Source organism: Plasmodium fragile (genome assembly GCF_000956335.1).
Source record: "Plasmodium fragile strain nilgiri unplaced genomic scaffold supercont1.54, whole genome shotgun sequence".
Classification (NCBI taxonomy): domain Eukaryota; phylum Apicomplexa; class Aconoidasida; order Haemosporida; family Plasmodiidae; genus Plasmodium; species Plasmodium fragile.
In genome coordinates, this window is record NW_012192634.1 from 123,376 (window position 1) to 142,703 (window position 19,328).

General features: G+C 40.7%; 6 protein-coding genes across 6 annotated transcripts; 3 read left to right on the forward strand and 3 right to left on the reverse strand.

The window, feature by feature from the left end:
• Positions 1-928: 928 nt before the first annotated feature.
• On the forward strand, positions 929-2,245 carry AK88_04132 (methionine aminopeptidase, type I; the record flags this gene model as incomplete). The annotated part of the gene is made up of 1 exon (XM_012481742.1): positions 929-2,245. The coding sequence occupies one exon, from the start codon at positions 929-931 to the stop codon at positions 2,243-2,245; it is 1,317 nt and encodes a 438-aa protein (XP_012337165.1).
• A 1,059-nt stretch (positions 2,246-3,304) lies between these two features.
• Positions 3,305-5,320, forward strand: AK88_04133 (uncharacterized protein; the record flags this gene model as incomplete). The annotated part of the gene is made up of 1 exon (XM_012481743.1): positions 3,305-5,320. The coding sequence occupies one exon, from the start codon at positions 3,305-3,307 to the stop codon at positions 5,318-5,320; it is 2,016 nt and encodes a 671-aa protein (XP_012337166.1).
• A 511-nt stretch (positions 5,321-5,831) lies between these two features.
• On the reverse strand, positions 5,832-7,535 carry AK88_04134 (uncharacterized protein; the record flags this gene model as incomplete). The annotated part of the gene is made up of 1 exon (XM_012481744.1): positions 5,832-7,535. One exon carries the CDS (start codon positions 7,533-7,535, stop codon positions 5,832-5,834), a length of 1,704 nt encoding a protein of 567 aa, XP_012337167.1.
• A 1,314-nt stretch (positions 7,536-8,849) lies between these two features.
• AK88_04135 (chaperonin GroL) lies at positions 8,850-10,785 on the reverse strand (the record flags this gene model as incomplete). Its single annotated transcript, XM_012481745.1, has 2 exons — positions 8,850-10,450; positions 10,644-10,785. The coding sequence occupies 2 exons, from the start codon at positions 10,783-10,785 to the stop codon at positions 8,850-8,852; spliced, it is 1,743 nt and encodes a 580-aa protein (XP_012337168.1).
• Positions 10,786-11,957: 1,172 nt separating this feature from the next.
• AK88_04136 (uncharacterized protein) lies at positions 11,958-14,169 on the reverse strand (the record flags this gene model as incomplete). Its single annotated transcript, XM_012481746.1, has 9 exons — positions 11,958-12,110; positions 12,297-12,429; positions 12,570-12,637; positions 12,810-12,882; positions 13,010-13,083; positions 13,190-13,247; positions 13,368-13,588; positions 13,681-13,844; positions 14,103-14,169. The coding sequence occupies 9 exons, from the start codon at positions 14,167-14,169 to the stop codon at positions 11,958-11,960; spliced, it is 1,011 nt and encodes a 336-aa protein (XP_012337169.1).
• Positions 14,170-15,614: 1,445 nt separating this feature from the next.
• On the forward strand, positions 15,615-17,251 carry AK88_04137 (uncharacterized protein; the record flags this gene model as incomplete). Its single annotated transcript, XM_012481747.1, has 5 exons — positions 15,615-15,701; positions 15,864-15,896; positions 16,030-16,166; positions 16,352-17,009; positions 17,159-17,251. The coding sequence occupies 5 exons, from the start codon at positions 15,615-15,617 to the stop codon at positions 17,249-17,251; spliced, it is 1,008 nt and encodes a 335-aa protein (XP_012337170.1).
• Between the last annotated feature and the right edge of the window lie 2,077 nt (positions 17,252-19,328).

The window sequence follows — 19,328 nt, forward strand, 5'->3', positions numbered from 1 at the left end:
GTGCAAAAAAAAAAAAAAAAAAAAAAAAAAAAGATAAGTAAACCATATATGTATGTTTTACTTGTAGTGGTTAACTTGCCAGACGTGAAATATCTCTTTCTATTTAAGTACACACTGAAGTCACCCGTCACAGTAAACTTTAAACAAATAAAAAAAAAAAAAAAAAAAAAAAAAAAAAATCACCGTCGCAGTGCAGTCACGTAAAGGGTCGATCGGATTGCCCATATTATGTATATACATCATGAATATGTTCATACGTGCATCCGCTCCAGGTTGTATATTGCCGCTGGCAAAACGGGCACAATATACGCACTGGGCAAATGCAATAAAAGCAGCAGATTTTAATCAAGGAGCTTTCAGTCATGTTGCATGCAATTGCGCATTAGAGATTTTTTCGCTTTATGCCCAAGTATGAGAGGTAGTTCCCAATTTTGTGAACGGATTGGCCCTCCCTTCTGCGTTTATTTATTTATTTTTTTTTTCTTTCAAGCCTACAACATGTTTTTGTTGCGTTCGATGTGACTCGTTCCGATTTGAAAGAAAAAGGGGAATCTCGATTGGAAAGCAAGGGGTTGGATGTTCACCTGGAAGCAAAGTGGAAAGCGACGAGCCAAGTCAACGCGCAGCTACCCGCTAATATAGATCCCTGACTTGGGGAAAAATAACAAAAACAAAAAATAATATTAATAATAGTAATAATCGGAATTGGCCCCAGGGGTGATGCAAAATAGCTCCACCCCCTGCAGAGCCAATTAAACGAAGAACGAAAGCAGCAATGTACAAAGGGGGAAGAAACTGAACACATAATATATACGTATAAGCGAGGTACATATCCGCATACGTTCGGGGGAATCCAAAAGGGTGTAACTTATTGTGACAATCGAAAAAGGTTTAAATCGTGTGGTTGCCCCAAAACGTGTGAGCAACAATGGAAAATGAGAAACGCGAGTGCGAGGTGGAGGACAGAGACAATGAAAACGGAGGGGATGACAAGGCCCAGGACACCATCACACAGAAAGCAGAACAGGAAAACACATGCAACGGATGTGGGAAAACGGTAGCCAAAAAATTGAGCTGCCCAATATGTCTAAAAAAAAAAATCCATAGCTACTTTTGCACACAGGAATGTTTCAAAAATTCGTGGAAAGAACATGTGGAAAAAGTGCATGAAAAATTGAAAAAGGAGGAAGAGGAAAAAAAAAAAAAGTTCATGCAACTCGTAAAGAAAAAATTATCACCACAAAATTTCGATCCAACAAACAGAAAATATTGGATTTATGACACGCATTTGAAACCTTTCGCTTATTTTTCATTTACGGGAAAATTGAGACCTTGGCCAAGAACAGAAATGAATACCGTACCAGCACATATAAAAAGACCAGACTATGCAATAACAGGCATCCCCGAATCGGAATTATTGTATAAAAGGAAAAGTGATATATATGTGAATAGCCAAGAAGAAATTGAAATAATAAAGGAGGCATGCATTTTAGGGAGAAAGACATTGGACTATGCGCATTCGTTAGTAGCACCAGGAGTAACAACTGATGAGATTGACAAAAAAGTTCATAATTTTATTATAAAGAATAATGCCTACCCATCAACTTTAAATTATTATGAATTCCCCAAATCGTGTTGTACATCTGTTAACGAAATTGTGTGTCATGGGATTCCGGATTTGAGACCATTACAAAATGGGGATATCATCAACATCGACGTAAGTGTCTTTTTCAAAGGGGTACACGCTGATCTGAATGAAACCTTCTTTGTTGGGGATATGGAACAAGTACCAAAGGAGACCAAGGAACTCGTACAGACCTGCTACTTTTCCCTAATGGAGTCGATAAAAAAATGCAAACCAGGAATGTTATATAAAAATATTGGTAATATCATAGATGCCTATGTATCCAAAAAGGGCTTTTCCGTGGTACGTACTTATTCGGGTCATGGGGTTGGGAAATTGTTTCATTCGAATCCAACTGTTCCTCATTTTAAAAAAAATAAAGCCGTTGGGATTATGAAAGCTGGCCATGTGTTTACTATTGAGCCGATGATCAATCAGGGCCACTACGCTGATGTCTTGTGGCCTGACAAGTGGACCAGCGCCACTTCTGATGGGAAATTATCGGCCCAATTTGAGCACACTTTGTTAGTTACCGAAACGGGCGTCGAAATTTTGACCAAGCGATTGCCGGAATCCCCGAGTCTGGGATTCGACACGAAGGATGATTTGTACGAGGTGTAAAAATAGCGCAGCGGAGCGTTTTTCCCTCTTTTTTTTTCGCTTTTTTTTTTTATATGCTTTTCCCATTCTGTCAAAAATTTTCAAAGTGTAACCCCTTTTTGCTTCCCCTAAGAGGCTTTATCTTGTGGCTCCCCTTTTTTTTTTTTTTTCCTTTTTAACTCATTTGCGGCAAGCATTTCGAGGAGTACGCTTTACGAGGACGGGTGCAACTGCAATTGTTGTAACCTTGTCCTGTGAGTAATCCGCAACGTGTTTTTCACCTTCACGCTTAAGCGTTTTTATGTATAACCCTTCGACGTTAAAACCGATGCTGTGTTTTGTCTGAGCAAATTTGCTTTGAAGGTTTGCTGCAACCGGTCGTGAGGATGACATTTGGCGCTGTTGATTTGTGTCCCCCTTCATTGCATCCCTCTTTCGGAAATACCACATGGGAAAAAAAGAGACAATCAGTTTTTTTCTGTCCCAAATGATGTTAATTTAACCAAGCACAGTGACGCTGCGGCTTCGTAAAAAAAAGAATTAACTCACGGATGGTGTGTGCGTGAATTTTTTTTTTTTTTTTTTTTCCTCTTTTTGCCATTTTGCTTGGCAAATTGACATATATAAATAAAAAGGGCGAAAGCATTTGTTTTGGAAAAACGTGCTAAAAGGTAGGCGTCGAGGGAGCAAGATACGTACGGGTGGCAGAATATGTGTATTTAATCTGCCCGAGGGGCATGGCATGGTGTACAGATATGTCGGGTGAACAGGAAAAAAAAAAAAAAAAAAAAAAAAAAATGGGGAAGCGAAATCAGGAAAAAGGGAGGAAAACACACAACATAGCCGAGCAGAGTGAACAAATTCAAGTTTGAATCTGACCCTCTGTTTATCCTTGTTTAATTTTTTTATATTTTTTAACCCTAGATATATGCCGTCTCCTCCAACTATACATAAACATAATGTCACAATAAACACACTTCAGTTGTGCACAGGACTGGGACTAATCACCACGTATAACGCTCTCAGCTGAAATTATTTTTTTTGCGGGGGGAAAAAATGAAAAAATGAATCACCATAATAATGAAAAAATTAATCGAAAAGAATGTTATAAAAATAAATTACCACAACTTTTTAAATAAATACAGAATACACACGGGGTGTGAAAGGGATGCCACGGACACAGAACTGTACGAACACTTCATCGTAAATCCGCTCACTTATTCCGGATCCAGGGGGTGCTTGCCAGAAGGGTTCAGACAGAGGAAAGAACCCCAACAGCTGGATGGATTAAACATATTTGAAATTGTCGATTATGTCAATGTGGGGGATCGGCTGTACAAGTTGGATGAGGCGGACGAAGGGGAAGATGACGAAGTGCAGGACTCCCCCAACGCCTCGGAGGACTCTGGGAACTCGCCATATGATGATGCCCCTGATGGTAGCAAGACCACTCAATTTAACAAATTGAAAAAGAAAAATGGAAAGGGAGGCAAAATAAAGACATCAAATAAAATGGACAAGAATTACCTTCTGAAAAGGTGGAATCCTGAAAAAAGAAGAATTTTTCGCTTTTTACTCTTCGATGGGAATAATTTTATTTATGCTTATGAGAAGGAATACAACGAGAATTTTAACTACCTAGAAAAGTGTACTTATAGGTACCCCAAAATTATTTTGTATAATAAACCCGCCATTCAACGTGGGACTTTATTGTTAAAGAAAAGTCAGGTGATTATTTTATTTAAGGGATGTAGAGAGTCCGAAACGGGTGGTGCCCCTTTGGAGGATGACCAGCTAGATGAAGTGGTCTCCACTACAGGGGCCCCCTTCCATGGGGAGGACAACCAAAATTACCAAATCTCCACAAAAAAGAGAGAACCTAATATTATCAATTTAACGAATGGCCCAACAAATTACTCTTCTTATAAAGAGAACATATTTGGGATTGACCAAAACATACAGTACAGGGGAAACCAGATTGATGATGTCCCCAGGAAATTCTACTACGTAGAAAACACGGCAAAAAATGATTTCCAATTTAACAATGCGTACGTCAGAAGGGTGAATCATCCCAACATGGAGGACAGAAGTAATTCCAATATATGTAACAGGATTAATCAGCACAGCCTTCATGCACTTGGCAAGGAATGTCCCCATAGCAAATGGGAACATACATGGGAAGGGCGTAGTAATACGCACAGTGTAGAAACGGAACATACACAGCGCGTGGGTAGGAACCCGAATGGACATTACAGCCGGAACGGTATGTGGAACCATGTTCAGAGTGTAGAAAAGGTTAATGTGGAGAATTTTAGCATAGGTGATCGTAACTACAGGGAGAGATACCCGAGTGAACACACCACCTCTATGCACACAATGCAGAACAGGAGCGGCTTCGAAAAAGAGAGAATCTACTTCTACAATAAGGATAACGATTGGCAATATCCCACAAAATATTACGACAATTATGCGCGAAACTCTGGCCAAGATTATCCAAGGATGAACGAATATTACGATAAGAAGGAGGGGGCCATTTATTGGTCAAAGGAAACGATGTACAAACGTGTCAGCAACGAACTGGAAGACACAGGTTATCAAAGATTCAGCGATGCTGTAGGAGGAGACTGGAGTGGCCACTTTAAACATGGAAGCAATAGAAACAGAGGAGATACCATCCAGTTTAGCAACCAATATGGCAACTTTGGGCGCATGGCTCATTATCCCATGGATACAAATGATTGGGAAGAGAAGAACGGTTTAACAGCGCATGCAAGGGGAGAGAACGAAAACTGGATGATGGGCAACCGGTACACAAGAGTGCATTCGCCGAGTCGTGAACATCAAATGGGTGAGGCGCTGCAACATGTAGAACGCACATATTATGAGGCGCAAGACCCAGTGGGAAAGAACTTTGCTGGGATGAGGAGCAACGAACTTTTCAAACAAACGGATCAACGCTCGAATGCCATAAATAAAAGAAATAGGAACGAACTGATCGATTTGACGGAAGGGTTTTTTCAGTCTGACTTTTTTCACAATACGAATGAATTAGACAGCGTGAATAAAGGTAGCGAGGTTATTATTCTCGATGAATGATTTTTTTTTTTTTTTTTTTTTTTTTTAATTTTTACCTGCACCGTATTCATGCGGTTTAGTGGGAAAACGGGTGGTAGCGATCCATGCACACCGCATCATTAACTCATTTGACACATTCGTATATTGCCGTCATGTGCTGGGCAGCCAGTCCATATGCGGCATTTTCCAACAATTTGCTTTTTTCGTCGAAGTGACAACGAAGAGGGGTGTTATATATGAAAGTTACGATGGGTGCCTTCCCGTTTTTGGAAGATCTGGAAGGGTGTGTGTGCAGATTTAAAGGCGAGTAGTTTTGCTAGTTGGCTGCTGCTACCTAGCTAACTATTTTTTTTGTTTTTTTTTTTCGCGCGCTATTCTCCACAGCTAGCCATTTTGTGCCTCGTTTCTCGTTTAATGCAATTTTTGCATGAACAGACAGGTAAAAAAAAAAAAAAATAAAATAAAATCGCAAAATTATAAAATAGCAAAATCAAATAGCTGTACATGCACGCACGAAGACCCTCCCCCCGCGCTACACGAAAACATGGTCCGCCGCGCACACGTCCCTCCAGGAGCCGTTATTTTTCAATATTTTATAGGCGCGCTTCATTTCGTTGACAATAGTTTTGTAGTTCTGGGGCATGACGTTGGCCACGTTTTTGCCCACTTCAAAGGGGTTGTCCACGAACAGGAAGTAGGACTCGTAACTTCTTACGGCTTGAAAGTTCTTATAATAATCGTTTATGTCTCGGATGGCAATTATGCCACTTTTGTATTTGTATCCAAAAAATTTAAAGAACTCAATGAGCAAGGTTGACGTGTCTACATACACATCGTTGTAGTTATTAATTCTGCGCAGCTCTTCTCGAATGACATTTTCATCCTGGCAAAATTTACAATCAACACCCATGACATAAAACGGTTTTTCATTTCTTTTGACAGAGATGTCTTGAAGAGAGGTAAGTATTTTTGGCTCGGTCACATATTGCAAAAAATGAATTATCATTAAAATTAAAGAAAAGGACGATAAAAATCCTTTCGATCTGTCATTTATATTTCTATTCTTCGACCAATGCTTTAACGCAATTCCCATTAGTTGCAGTCTTTTATCTATGCTTACATATTTTTGAATCAACTTAGAGTTGACCACGGCAAGGATATTATTTACCGATATGTCACAGGACAGCTCAAATGAGTGTCTTAAATTTTTACAATAAAAATGAATGATGGGCACTTTTGCAGAAAATCTCTGCTCAATTATTCCATCATTAAAATTGTTCAATATTAGGCAGATTTTTTTTAGAAATGTTATTTGGTCCTTCCTGCTGAGCAGTATCGGGATTTGAATGCATATATCTATGTCGCTGTTTCGGGTCCAGAATCCGTTGATGATAGACCCAAAGGGTGTTACATGGCAATTCTTGTAATGCTTATTTATTTCCCTCTGCAGGAAGGCAAGGAACGTTTTTATGCTGTTAACATCGTTTTGGGAGGGCCTCAGGACAACTTCCAGTTTGCTCAGTTCTGCGTCCAGGGCACTTGGGGGGTGATCTCCAGGGGGGTGACTCCTCGCACCGCATTCAACTTCACGTTCCCTTCGTATGTACCGATTCAAGTACGACTTCATCTCCGCATGCTGCATATCACCACTGGGTTTTTCCTTCCCCATGGTGGCTCCTAACTCGTTAGAAAGCCCCCCCTGCACAATCGTACAACTGCTGTTGGCATCGCTCAGGGTCTTAACGCGTTTTTTCGCCGCTTCGTCTAGGTTATCCAAATGGTTCTCCCCGGCACCAGGATACCCCCATTTGGTTCCCCCACTGTTAAGGCTTGAATTGGATTCGGCGCAATTGTCTTCATAATCCTTATGACACTCTGCCTTTTCCATTCCGTTTTGAAGTTCCCCCCCATCATATGTATGAGTAGAACGACACACTTCTACCTTCTGTTGTGATAATTCCTCCCCATCCGAGTCGTCACTACTTATATAGTCATGCAAAGTGTCAGCTAGCTTAACACCAGTGAGCTGTATTTTCTTATCGACTTGGCATATCTGGCCCTCTCCTCTCCTGTTCTGTTCGCTGGTACCAAGCTCGCAAGAGGAATGGAACCTCCTACAACGTACTTTGTAAATTCTTTGCAAATTATTACTCAACGGGTGAAAGGCGCAAACGGGCATTTGCCCTTTTTCTCTTAGCAGGTGTGAAAAAAGGGTGGAACATTTTTTAACGTTCATTTCTTAGGCCAAATGGTCCTTCTTCACATTTGTGTGTTGGGGTAAGGATTACTGGGAATTCACCCTAGGACGTGGTGCTTTTATGGTTTCGGCGGGGGCACACTAGCAAAGAGAGCTGCATTCCTTTTTCACTTTTTTTTTTTGTTTTTTTTTTCCCCAGTCAAGCACTTTCATATTTTACGTTCCTGTGGGGGCATTTGCGAGGTATCATACACATAGATGCTTACATGCCCTTTCCACACAGTCGTTTTGCCAAGTGCACTGCTGCTTCAAGGTGGCGGGTCCACCGCAAGAACATTTCGCCTACGATAAGAATGAAATGGCACTCCCCCCTCCTTCAGAGTTACGTTTGGCTCACGCGGGGTGCCCTTCAGTAGTTACCTCAGTTCGACGCTGCTCGAAGCTGCTTTCCATGTCACATTTTCCTGGAAAGGGTTACTCAATGGGGAAAGCGCTTCTCCTAAATGCGCCCAACTGTGTAGGATATGAGGGCGGTGACTCACTTGGGGGAACGCTCAAACAGGGACATTTTCCAAGTTTTGCGTTGTCCTACCAAATGGACCTCTAAACGGTAATTCAGATCATATCTTTTTTAACTCAGAAAAGGTTAATATGTTTTACAGCTAACCCTTTTCGCTTTACCACGTGGGCAGCACCGGCAACGATGTGCGCCACACCCTCGGGGAAGCGTCAAAATGGACTATACAGTTAAAGAATGACAACACGGAAAAGTTTGGAGAGTACAATAAATAACTGCATGCGCGAGGTTAAAAAAAAAGGGTAAGTGCAAAAATAGGAAAAAAAAAAAGAATTTAATAAATGGGGCACTTGTTTAAAAGTAACACTTGAGCTAGCTGTAAAAATAGGAAACATCCTTATAGACGAAAAAAAAAAAAAAGAAGAATTTTTTTTTTTTTTTCACATAACTATGAAGATGTGTTAAAATAAAAAATAATAAATGGTACCCTTTTCTGAAGTGTTACTGGCGAAAGGTGTGAACAGCGGGAAACACGCCAAAAATGAGTCTCCACAAAATGTTTACATTTTCGTCTTTACAGAATGTCGTGTCGTGTTTTTTTTCCTTGGTGTATTTGTTCATTCGAACAATTTGTGCAGTTGAGCATGCAAAGGGGAGTAAAAGCAGTATGAACCGCTTTCTGCCACACCCGTTCGCCTGTCATTATGGGTACGCATCACACACAGGTTTGAACCCCACCCCTTGGTGAGGACGTGGACATGCCACGCTCGCGGAGTATACGCATCACTTAGGGGATACCTGTATCACTTCTCTTGAGGGTGCAGTGCTTGCGCGTTTTAGTACATGCCTCCCATCTCTCCCATCGAATTTACCGAGTTCATGTGTGAGTTGTTCTCGTCCGTCTTGGTGTCCTTAAAATCGACAATGGCTACCTCAGTGGTGGTCATAAGGGAAGCAATAGAAGCTGCATCCGAAATGGCTGTCTTGACAACCTTGGTTGGATCGATAATACCAGACTCAATCATATTTACATATTTTCCTTCCTGGGCATTAAATCCGATGTTATGATTTTTTTCTTTTAAAATATTTCCAGCAACTACTGATCCTTCATGTCCTGCATTCTCTGCAATTTGTTTGATGGGTGCCTTACAAGCATCTTTAATAATATTTACACCGACTCTTTGGTCATAATTATCCGTTTGCACCGAATCTAATTCTTTGGAAGCAAATAATAATGCACTTCCTCCCCCAGGGACGATTCCTTCTTCCACAGCAGCTTTCGTTGCACATAGAGCGTCTTGTATTCTGTCTTTAATTTCGTTCACTTCTACTTCACTTATACCTCCAACTTTGATCAGAGCCACTCCACCAGTTATTTTGGCCAATCGTTCTTGTAATTTTTCCTTTTCATAATCTGAAGTATTTGATTTAATGGCATTTCTTATACTTTCACATCTTTCATTAATTTCTTCCTTTTTCCCTTCTCCCTCCATAATAAGGGTACTATCCTTCGTTACGTTAATTGACTTGGCTTTTCCTAAATAGGACACAACATCCGGGTCGTCTAATTTCAGTCCTGCTTCTTCCGTTACCACTTTTGCTCCTGTCATTACAGCAATATCGTGTACAAGGGCCTTTCTGTGCTCACCAAATCCAGGGGCTTTAACAGCACATATTTTCAACCCTAATCTTAGCTTGTTCACTATCAGCGTGGCCAAGGCGTCACTATCAACGTCCTCTGCAATTACTAATAAAGAGGACTGGTTTTGTAACACATGTTCCAAAATAGGTAGTAATGATTTAACACTGGAAATTTTTTTCTCATGTATTAGGATATATGGTTTGTCTAATTCTACCTTTTGATCTTTACTATTGTTAATAAAATATGGTGAAATATAACCTCTATCAAATTTGATTCCTTCTACAATTTCGAGTTCATGGTGTAAAGTTTTTCCCTCCGTAACAGTTATCGTGCCTTCCTTTCCAACCCTTTTCATGGTGTCTGCTATGAGTTGGCCTATGTTTTTATCACCGTTGGCTGAAATGCTAGCTACGTTAAATATTTCTTCAGTTGTTGTTACATCTTTTTTTATTGAATTTAAATATTCCAGAACCCTTTCTACTCCCTTGTTTATTCCTCTTAACAAATCCATTGGGTTCATTCCTGAGTCTACAGCTTTGCATCCTTGTTGAAATATCGACCTGGCTAGGATGGTGGCTGTTGTTGTTCCATCTCCTGCCTTGTCATTTGTGTTGGCTGCTACTTGCTTTACCATTTGCGCACCGAGGTTTGCCAGCTTGTTGTTAAATTCGATGCTCTTTGCCACGGTCACTCCATCCTTGGTGATTTTTGGTGACCCGAAAGACTGCTCGATGATCACGTTGCGCCCCTTGGGCCCCAGCGTCACACTCACGGCGTCGGCCAGCTTGTTGCATCCTGGGAGGTGTAACAGTGAAGAAGTGATTAGGTGATAATATGTGGTGATGTACAGAATACAGGTAATGGTAACTCGGACTAGCGCACACACGTACACATGCCTGCGTATCGTCGTGCGCCAATACCTATACGGGGCAAAAAGCAACCAACACATCATAATTGCGCGTTCCTCTCCTCATGACGCATTTCTTACCTGTGAGCATAGCAGTTCTGGCATCGCTACCAAATCGTGTGTCCTTCGATATATTCCTCCTCTGAATAGCGTTTAAAATCGAAACACCTTTCTTCGTGCAGCCGCTGTTGCTAATAACTTTTCCGCGGAGTGTAGATAGCATTTTGCACGGCTTTTACACTGAACTGAAGTTGTGAGTTTTTTTTTTTTTGTTTTTTTTTTTTCCTTCCCGTTATATGCCTATTTGTTTTGTATCTCCCGTGTGATGTAATACAACGCTTGGGACCACGTCACGGGGGGATACACCTTCAAATAGAGGCTACACAGGGGGGTGTTTGTTAACTTGGTAAAAAGGTGAGTCAGTCAAGCAAATCGAAGAAACGATGAAAATGCACGGTTGCCTTTTCGTATACACAATTGGTGAGGAGCTGAATTGGTAATGCGAAAAATTAAAAAAAAAAAACAGGGGGGGAAATGCAGAGTGTTGTTGTTTTGTTGTTGCACGTAAAAGTGTTATTGACGTTATTTTTTATTTTATGTATTTTTTTTCTTTCATGTTTTATGCTTTATTTTGAAATATTTCATTTTTTGTTACATGTGAGTTTGTTCATTTATTCATTTTTTTTTTTCTCTCTTTTTTTTTTTGGCGCTTTATGCGTGACACGCGCTCATCTCATCAGGCGCAAATGGATTTTTTTTTTTAAAATGTGGTTACTCATGGTCCCGTGTTGTTGGGTGCATAAAATTTACCCTAATGGTTTATCAAATAGTATATGAACACAACACCGTGGCAGAAGTAAGGCGGGGGGACTGCACCTTTCACCTGGCTTGTTTATGTTATCATTAAGTGGCTGCCACAAACTGATTAGCACATTATCTATGTTTTACATGTATGATACTGAAGGAAGAATAAAATTCAGCTAAAGTGTTTGACCCATTTGTGAGTAGTTTACACGGGGAAAAAAGGAGGGCCTACACGCGATGCGGTGCGATGCTGTGGGGTATGTATATATATAAATGTATATCACCAGCGCAGAAAAGAAACAAAAAAAAATTAAAATAACATTAGTCAAAATGTACAATTTAACCCTTCTTAAACGAGGTGCATAACGCACATGTGCATTCGGCTCACTTAAACCAATTTTGCTATCTTTTCTTCTTTCCATTATGCCCTAATTCGTTGGTCGTGATTTTACACAATGAGAGGCGGATTCGCAAAAGAGATACTTAAAAAAATAACTTGTTGGAAAGGTGTAGAAAAGGTACCTTTCCCTTCCTCTTCCACCTTTGCAATGGTGACACACCGTGGCGATACGCCCTGGAACACATTTCCTTTTAATCTACCTTTTTTAAAAATTCGGGGAAATTTTCTACCAAGTATAGGCCACCTGTTACCCCGTCTTGGTCAGTTTTCGTGAAAGCCCTGTTCCCTATTTTTATGTAATACATCTGCGCGTCTTCTGATATGCGAAAGTTGGGAGACTTTTCCTAAAGTGTTTGTTTGATTAAAAGGGAAATAGTAGGTGTATTATGTTTTTTTTTTTTTTTTTTTTTTTTTTTTTTTTTTTTTTTTTTTTTTTTTTTTTTTTTTTTTTTTTTTTTTTGCTTCTTTTTTTAAGAAGCGTTTTTTTTTTATTAATTAGGAAATACTGTCCCTTTTTGCCTTTTAAACACCTGTGTGTTTTGCCAGTTGAAATCTAAAATCTTCATCCATTGGGTCGAATCTGTCCTTATGTTAATTTTTTTTAATAATTCTGACAAGCCATCGTAATTCAAAATGTACGGGAAAAAAGCTAGCTGTTTCGAGCTAAAAGTAGTAATAAGGAAAAAAAAAAAAAAAAAAATATGAACAGGCGCAATGTAAAAAAAAAAAAAAAATCACAAACGCATACGCACAACAAATTGAAAGCTGCCCTATTAGCGTTTTGGATAATCTTCTTTGTGTACTTTTCTATGATGGGAGAACTCACTGAGTTAATGTAGAAATTCGTTTCGCTGCTGTCATGTATTCTTATCTGTAAAAAGGGGCAGTGGAAAAAAACAAACGTGTGTTACATCATATGTGTGTGCATTGTGTGCGCGAGAGAGGTGCTCCTAAGGAGAAAAATATTTTGCATAAGAAGTGTGCGCACGTGCATATGTCCATCTACGCATACATATACACATTTGTGTGTTTATTATCTTAACTTGCTTCGAATTAGTCAATATATTGCAGTCCACACAGTTATATATTAGAACAGAGGACTCCACCGCCGCGACCCTGAATAACGCGAAAGTGTAAATAGCGAGTGGGGTTGCAAAAAAAAAAAAATTGTTTGGGGGTACATTATGAAAGGCGCTCATTTGGGGGAACACAAATTCTTTTAAGAGAACCCCTTCGACCTTACCAAATGGTGCAGTTTTTAATTCTCCGTATTAACACCGAACTTAGGACATCGAGTATTACAACTTCGCAGTTGACCTGTTCAGGTAAAAATAAACGTTTTTAGACTAATTGTAGCGTGGAAGAGTACTTGACGGTGTGTTGTTTTATTTGTCTTTTTTTTTTTTTTTTTTCTTGTTTGTACTAGATTATCCAGAAGTAGACTTGAACATTCGGTTTCTCCGAGGCCTCTTACTATCCTGCTCTCACAGTTAGGGAAATAAGTTGCTAGTGAAAGGGGGTTCATTGTTTTTTTTTTTTTTTTTTTTTTTTAAGCCGCTTTGGTTTAGCGCGGTAACTACGGGAACACTTTTGGGCTCTACCTTTCATTATGAACATCCTTGAAGGATAGCTTGTGTTGGTTTAAGTCAACACAGTCGTCGTTCAGTTGTGTGCTTTCATCTTCATTCTCGGCGGAGTCATCCTCGGGAAGGAAAAAACTGTCGTCGTAGTTTACATTGAGAACTTGGAACTGTTCTTTGTTTTTATTTTGAATGAACGCATGTTTTAAAGACTCGATTTCTTTTATCAGTTCTTTTAGTTTCTGGAGGAAATGGAAAAGAGGCACACAATAGAGTGGTTTGTAACAGCGGGTCGTTCGTGTGCATTGGCAAAAGGATGCCGCTTTGAACACACCTTTTCGTATATCACGACCGAACTGTGCTTAAGGAACTGGAAATACACATTGGACAGCGAATCCTTCAGGTGGATGCTTCTGTCGCAGAGCTTGTTGATTTCTGCCAATGCATTATCATCCGCGTGTGCGGCGCTTTTCAGTTGGAGCACGTGCTGTTCAATGTCTAGCGGATCATGTGGACGGGAAAGGAAAAAAAAAATATATATATATATATATGCACGTTTCTTTTGAACGTAAAAACCAAGCGCTTTGCAATTTTTCCACGCGGGAAAAACTGAGCACAGGCCGTATCATGCGTGCGTTGGAAAATGGCAAGTGTGGGGCATCCACCATGTATGGGAGCATCACATGCCTTTGCACATATGCACATGGCATTTCCACAGTGCCTATATATATAAAACGATGCTGTAACAAAATGAACCTTTTACATTTGTGTGAAGAAGTTCCTCATAGTTATCGCACCCGTTTGTTACCAAGTCGTGATTCATGTTTTTGTAGATGCCTAAACGATATCCTGTTGTGTTTGTGGCAGTTTAGGCATCGACCAGAGGTGAAGCGAAAAGAGGCGCAGAATACTACCATGTGAAAAAACAAATGTGAAAAACCAACGAGAGGAACAATTAACAATTTGATTATCACAGTCGAAATGGAGCTTTTATTTATTTTATTTTTTTTTTTTTTCACACTTGTGTTAAGTTCAAAATATGTGTAATTTTTAAAAAAGCAATTGCACCTTTGAGCGTATTACGAAGAATCATTTTTCCTATCCCTTAACCGTGTCAACTTATTTTTCTCCAAGTTGATGAGTGTGTTTGTGGAATGTTTAATCTATGCTATATTTGCAAAGCAGGTTATCACATTTGCGATTTTTTTTTTTTTTCCCCTCTCAAAGTGTGGATGATCACAAGTGAAATACTTGTGGAATTTCCTTCATTTTATTGTGGTGCGCATTTGGGACGACAAAAACATGTACTTACTCTGTGCTAGACACTAATTGGTAAATGTAAAAATAGGCACTCTAGATATGTACGTGCTTTCTCGCGCTGTGCGACGTTTGTGTGGGGAAATGCGTAGGAGGATGTGGTAGCGGTACTACTCTTCCCTGGATGTGTATTTCATGTTGCGGCTTTGCTTCGCCGCTTCTCCAATTTCATCCGGGCTAGAGTACCCAGCGCTCCAACGTACATGCAGCACATATGCCATACGTGCTCGTGGCAGCATGCAGCAGGCATTTTAGACATTGTGCGCTGCTCGTTTTGCTTCCCCGCCAATACGTGCTCTTGACACAAAAAAGAAGAGTGTGAAAGTAAGCATGCATTTATGCTCGCACTAGAGCACGCGTGCATATATGTTAGCGCGAAGTTGGAGAAGCTCTCACTGCTTCCGCCTTGCGAGAATTTCTCTTTCCCCGAGTCCATTTGTGCCGCTTCAATTTTTTTGTGTGAAGCTTTGAGTAGGAAAAGTAAGGAACGTGTTGAAGTGGCGCAGTGAATTTTTTTTTTTTTTTTTCCAAGCGAGCGAAGTTTATGTAAGCACGTACACATGTGAAACACGCAGGATGAACATGGAATGAGCTCGCGAAGGGGATGATGCTAATGTTCCACGTACTGTGCATGCGTGTGAATGGATGCCCACATTTTGTATGCACAAATGAGAAGTAAAAACGCACGCATTTTAAAAATGCAAAATGTTTGAGCAAATGTTTTAAACGGGAAGAATAACCATTTGGAGAAACGTTTAAGTGGAAATATTGTTATTGTAAAAAAGTAGTGTCTCTTCCGCTTTCGCGTTTTCTCTCTTTTTTCCTGTTTTTCCTTTTTTTTTTTTTTTTTTTTTTTTTTTACACGTACAGCCTTGTTTTATTTTCCGCAATTTTGTTAGAACACATACTCAACGTTGACCAAGGAGCATAACTTTTTAGCGGGTTACCAAAATGGACAAAGAGCATTATCACGATCAGGAAGTTCTGCTGGATGCCCAAAACAATGATGACATTTTGAAGGAGAACCAGTTTAGATGGGTAAGTGGCCAGGTGGAAACAGGGCAGGGGAAGCTCAACGTGGAACCGCACATCATGTAACACAGGTGTACATATCGCTGTGAAAATGCACACGTGGAGACAGGCAAAGGTATTTTCAATAATGTGAATCCGCCTCCCTTTTCTTTTTATTCCCCTTTGTAGGTTATGTTCCCCATCAAGTACAAAACGTTCTGGGTAGGTTTTCCAAACAGGGGAAACCCCCCTGACTGGTATATATGTCTCCATGTTGCACGTGCTAGTTTGTTCTGTGCATTTTTTTTTATGTGAGATTTGCGTCACCCGTTCTGTGGTTGCTCCCCTTTTGTAGAGTTACTACAAAGAGGTAGAATCCCTCTTCTGGACGGCCGAGGACTACAACTTTGATAAGGACAAGAAGTTCCTGGAGAGTCTTGACAACAGCATGCTCATGAAGCTGTTCGAGATGATGTGTTTCTACAGCCTAAAGTAAGGCGAATCAGAGAGGCATCGATGCGCATCGTGTCGCATCATAGCGCATCGTAGCGCAGCGGAGTAGAATAATCCTTGGCACGTTACCAAGCGCTTGGTTAAGGCATAGGGTGCATGCCCGATGTGACTAACTTACATGTTGTCAACCACATCACGCACCGCTAACCACTGCTCCCCCACAGGGATCTCCACGTATACGAAGAGCAAGCGCTGATCACGAGCAAAATGCTGGACATCATTCAGATCCCGGAGGGACGCGCCTTTTACGGTTTCCAAATGTGCATGGAAAATATCCACGACGAAGTGTACGCATGCATCTTCGAAACATACATCCCAGACTCCAAGCAAAAACGGGATGTCATTAACAAAGTCATACAGCTAGACAGTGTATTGAAAAAACAAAAATGGCTAACTGAATTGTTCGAAAAAAATATACCCTTTTACAACAAACTCGTCCTTATCTACATATCCAAAGTTCTTTTCAACGGCGCGTTAAATATCCTCATTGGATATTGTAAGGAGAATGGCATCCTTCCCTGTTTGTGTAATGTCCATGAGAAAATTCACCGGGATGAATACCTGCATGGAGACTTCTCCGTTATGTGTTGCAACCATTTGAACAACAAATTAAAATATGAAAGCCTTTTGGAATACTTCAAAACGGCTGTGGAGCTGGAGTATCAGTTTTCCATAGAGATGCTGGACCTGTCCGTTTTGAAAATAAAAAAGGAGCAGGTGAAATCTTTTCTACAGTACCTAGCGGATACCATGCTGGTTAATTTGAAGCACCCCAAGTATTTTAATGCCAAGTACCCCTTCACCTGGCCTGAGTTTAATAAGGTACGCTCGTTTGGCTTTTTCCCCACTTGGGGATCTTACGTGCTGTGAGTCGCGCCCGTCCATTTGGGTGGCATTCCAGCGGACTGTGTCACAGTTTTGTTTTTGTTATTATTTTATTTTATTATTATTTTTCTTTCTTCCCACTGCAGGTCGTGGTGAGCGAGAACCAGAAGGCGGAATCGGTCAAGAAGACGGAGGATATTTACGGAGAGAGACAGATCGTCCTGGACGAGGACTTCTAAGTGTTGGCCACGCGACCTGGGGGGGAGGAAATGGGCCACCACATGGACAGGCGGCCCTGTCAGAGGGAACATCGCCACAAGCACCACTTTTCGAAGAACATAAATCAACATCATTGTGCCCATTAAAACGACCCACACGAAAACACGGCACGAAAAAACGGGGAGGTGAACATAAGCCCATCATGGGCGCATTTGTGTACCCTTGTCCCCTTTTCCCCAATTTTTTAACGAATTGTAAGAACAACATACTACACACCAATTAAATGGCGTCCTGCCACTTTTCCCTTCCATTTTGTGCACACATGAACATGACAAACATGTACACGCACAGATGTTCATGTATAAAAATTGTTGTACATACAAATGTTGACTCTCTATATTTTTTTTTTTTTTCATGTTATGTATTAATTTAAAAAAAAAAAATAAAACTTGGCTAATTCATGTATTAATCCTCTCATCAGTGGAAAAACTCATAAAAGTGGGACGTAGTGTGTATGGGGCGGACGTGGGGCGAAATTACTCTCGCGTATCCCACAGGGGACTAAAAATGATGTCACCTTGCATGGGGCATGAACAGGAGCGCACACATTTTGTTCGACTTGCACAATTTGCATTTTGGGCGGCCTCGCGTCGCATCACCGTAAGGAAAAGAAAAATGCACACACAATTGGGTACGCAAGTAGGTACACACGTTTGCAGAATGCCATGTACATACACGCATGGGAAGGACATGCAAAAAAACAAAAAACACCTTCAGCCCGTATGCTGCATAAAGATAGACGCTTCCTTTTCAACCCTCTTGTGATACACTTGATCCACATTTTTGCAGAACGGGTGGAGAACGACGTGGGGTAATTTTTCCAAGCCCCTGTTGGTTCCCTTTTTTTACGTGCCACTTTTACGGCGGAGCTCCTACAGGACATTTTTGCCCCGCGCGAATGCATACTTGTCCATATTTACCTATTATTGAACTGTGTTGGTGGTCCTATGCCACTTAATTTTTCAATTCGTTCATTCGAATGCGCAGAGTTTGCTCTGTTACACACCGAAGCAGTTCGGCGTGCGCGGTGGGTGAGGAGTATATACCCGCCGTTAACTGCCATTTATCCCATTGTCCAGCGGAAAAGGGTGGCGACTGCTTCATACAATGTAAGAGGATATACCCTCTTCGAGGGCATACAAGTATATATAAATTTATTCATAGTCTTATTTTTTATTTCCCCCACCCTCTTAAATCCGCCATCCACACGACGCCATTTTTGACGTTAGATTATAAAGGACAATGTACGTATGCAATTCCGTTTGGCCATTTGCCCAATGTGTTATCGCCTTTTTAAGCATATAAATGCGGGGGGAAGGAGAATATTCACAAAGGGGCAGGTAGCCATAATATATTTTTTTTTTTTTTATCAAAAGAGTGCCTTTTTACCTGCCTGGTCAGGTGAAAACTGTTCCCCTTTCTTGATACAAAGCAATGGTGCGTACTTTTTTTTGTGTACTTATTTTCATTGTCATTTTGAAGAGTTTTATTTGGAGTGAAAAGTAAGAAAAAAAAATTGACTCAATCGATATGTGGCATCTTTTGATGTTGTCGTGTCATGTGAACTTGTGGAATGTGCCTGAACGCGAACGAGAGTATTTTCCGTTTTGCGGGAAGGGTGCGTCAAAAGAGTGCCACGTGCGTGTTGCTGCACTTTTTTTTTTTTTTTTTTTTGCGTACTTTTGAGGTGGGGGAGCAAGGGAAAAATAACGCGAGCGGGAAGCAGGGTTTTTATACCTTAAGTGACGGCATCAGTATTCGGAAAGCATTATTTTGCGTGCACGCTTCCGCGTGAACCATAGAACGTTCTATGCAAGATATAAACAGGGGAGGATACGAATGTACATGACAGGTGCAGCATACGACAAATGCGAAGTTGGCGGACGTGCAGCCTAGGCCATAAACATGAGCCCCCAGCAACCGTGCATACGCGTAAACAGTGCATTGACCTCCATGTTTGTGCTGCTCTCTTTGCTGCACAGAAAATGTAGCACCATGGTGCCATGGGGGAAGAAGCAAAAAAAAAAAAAAAAAAAC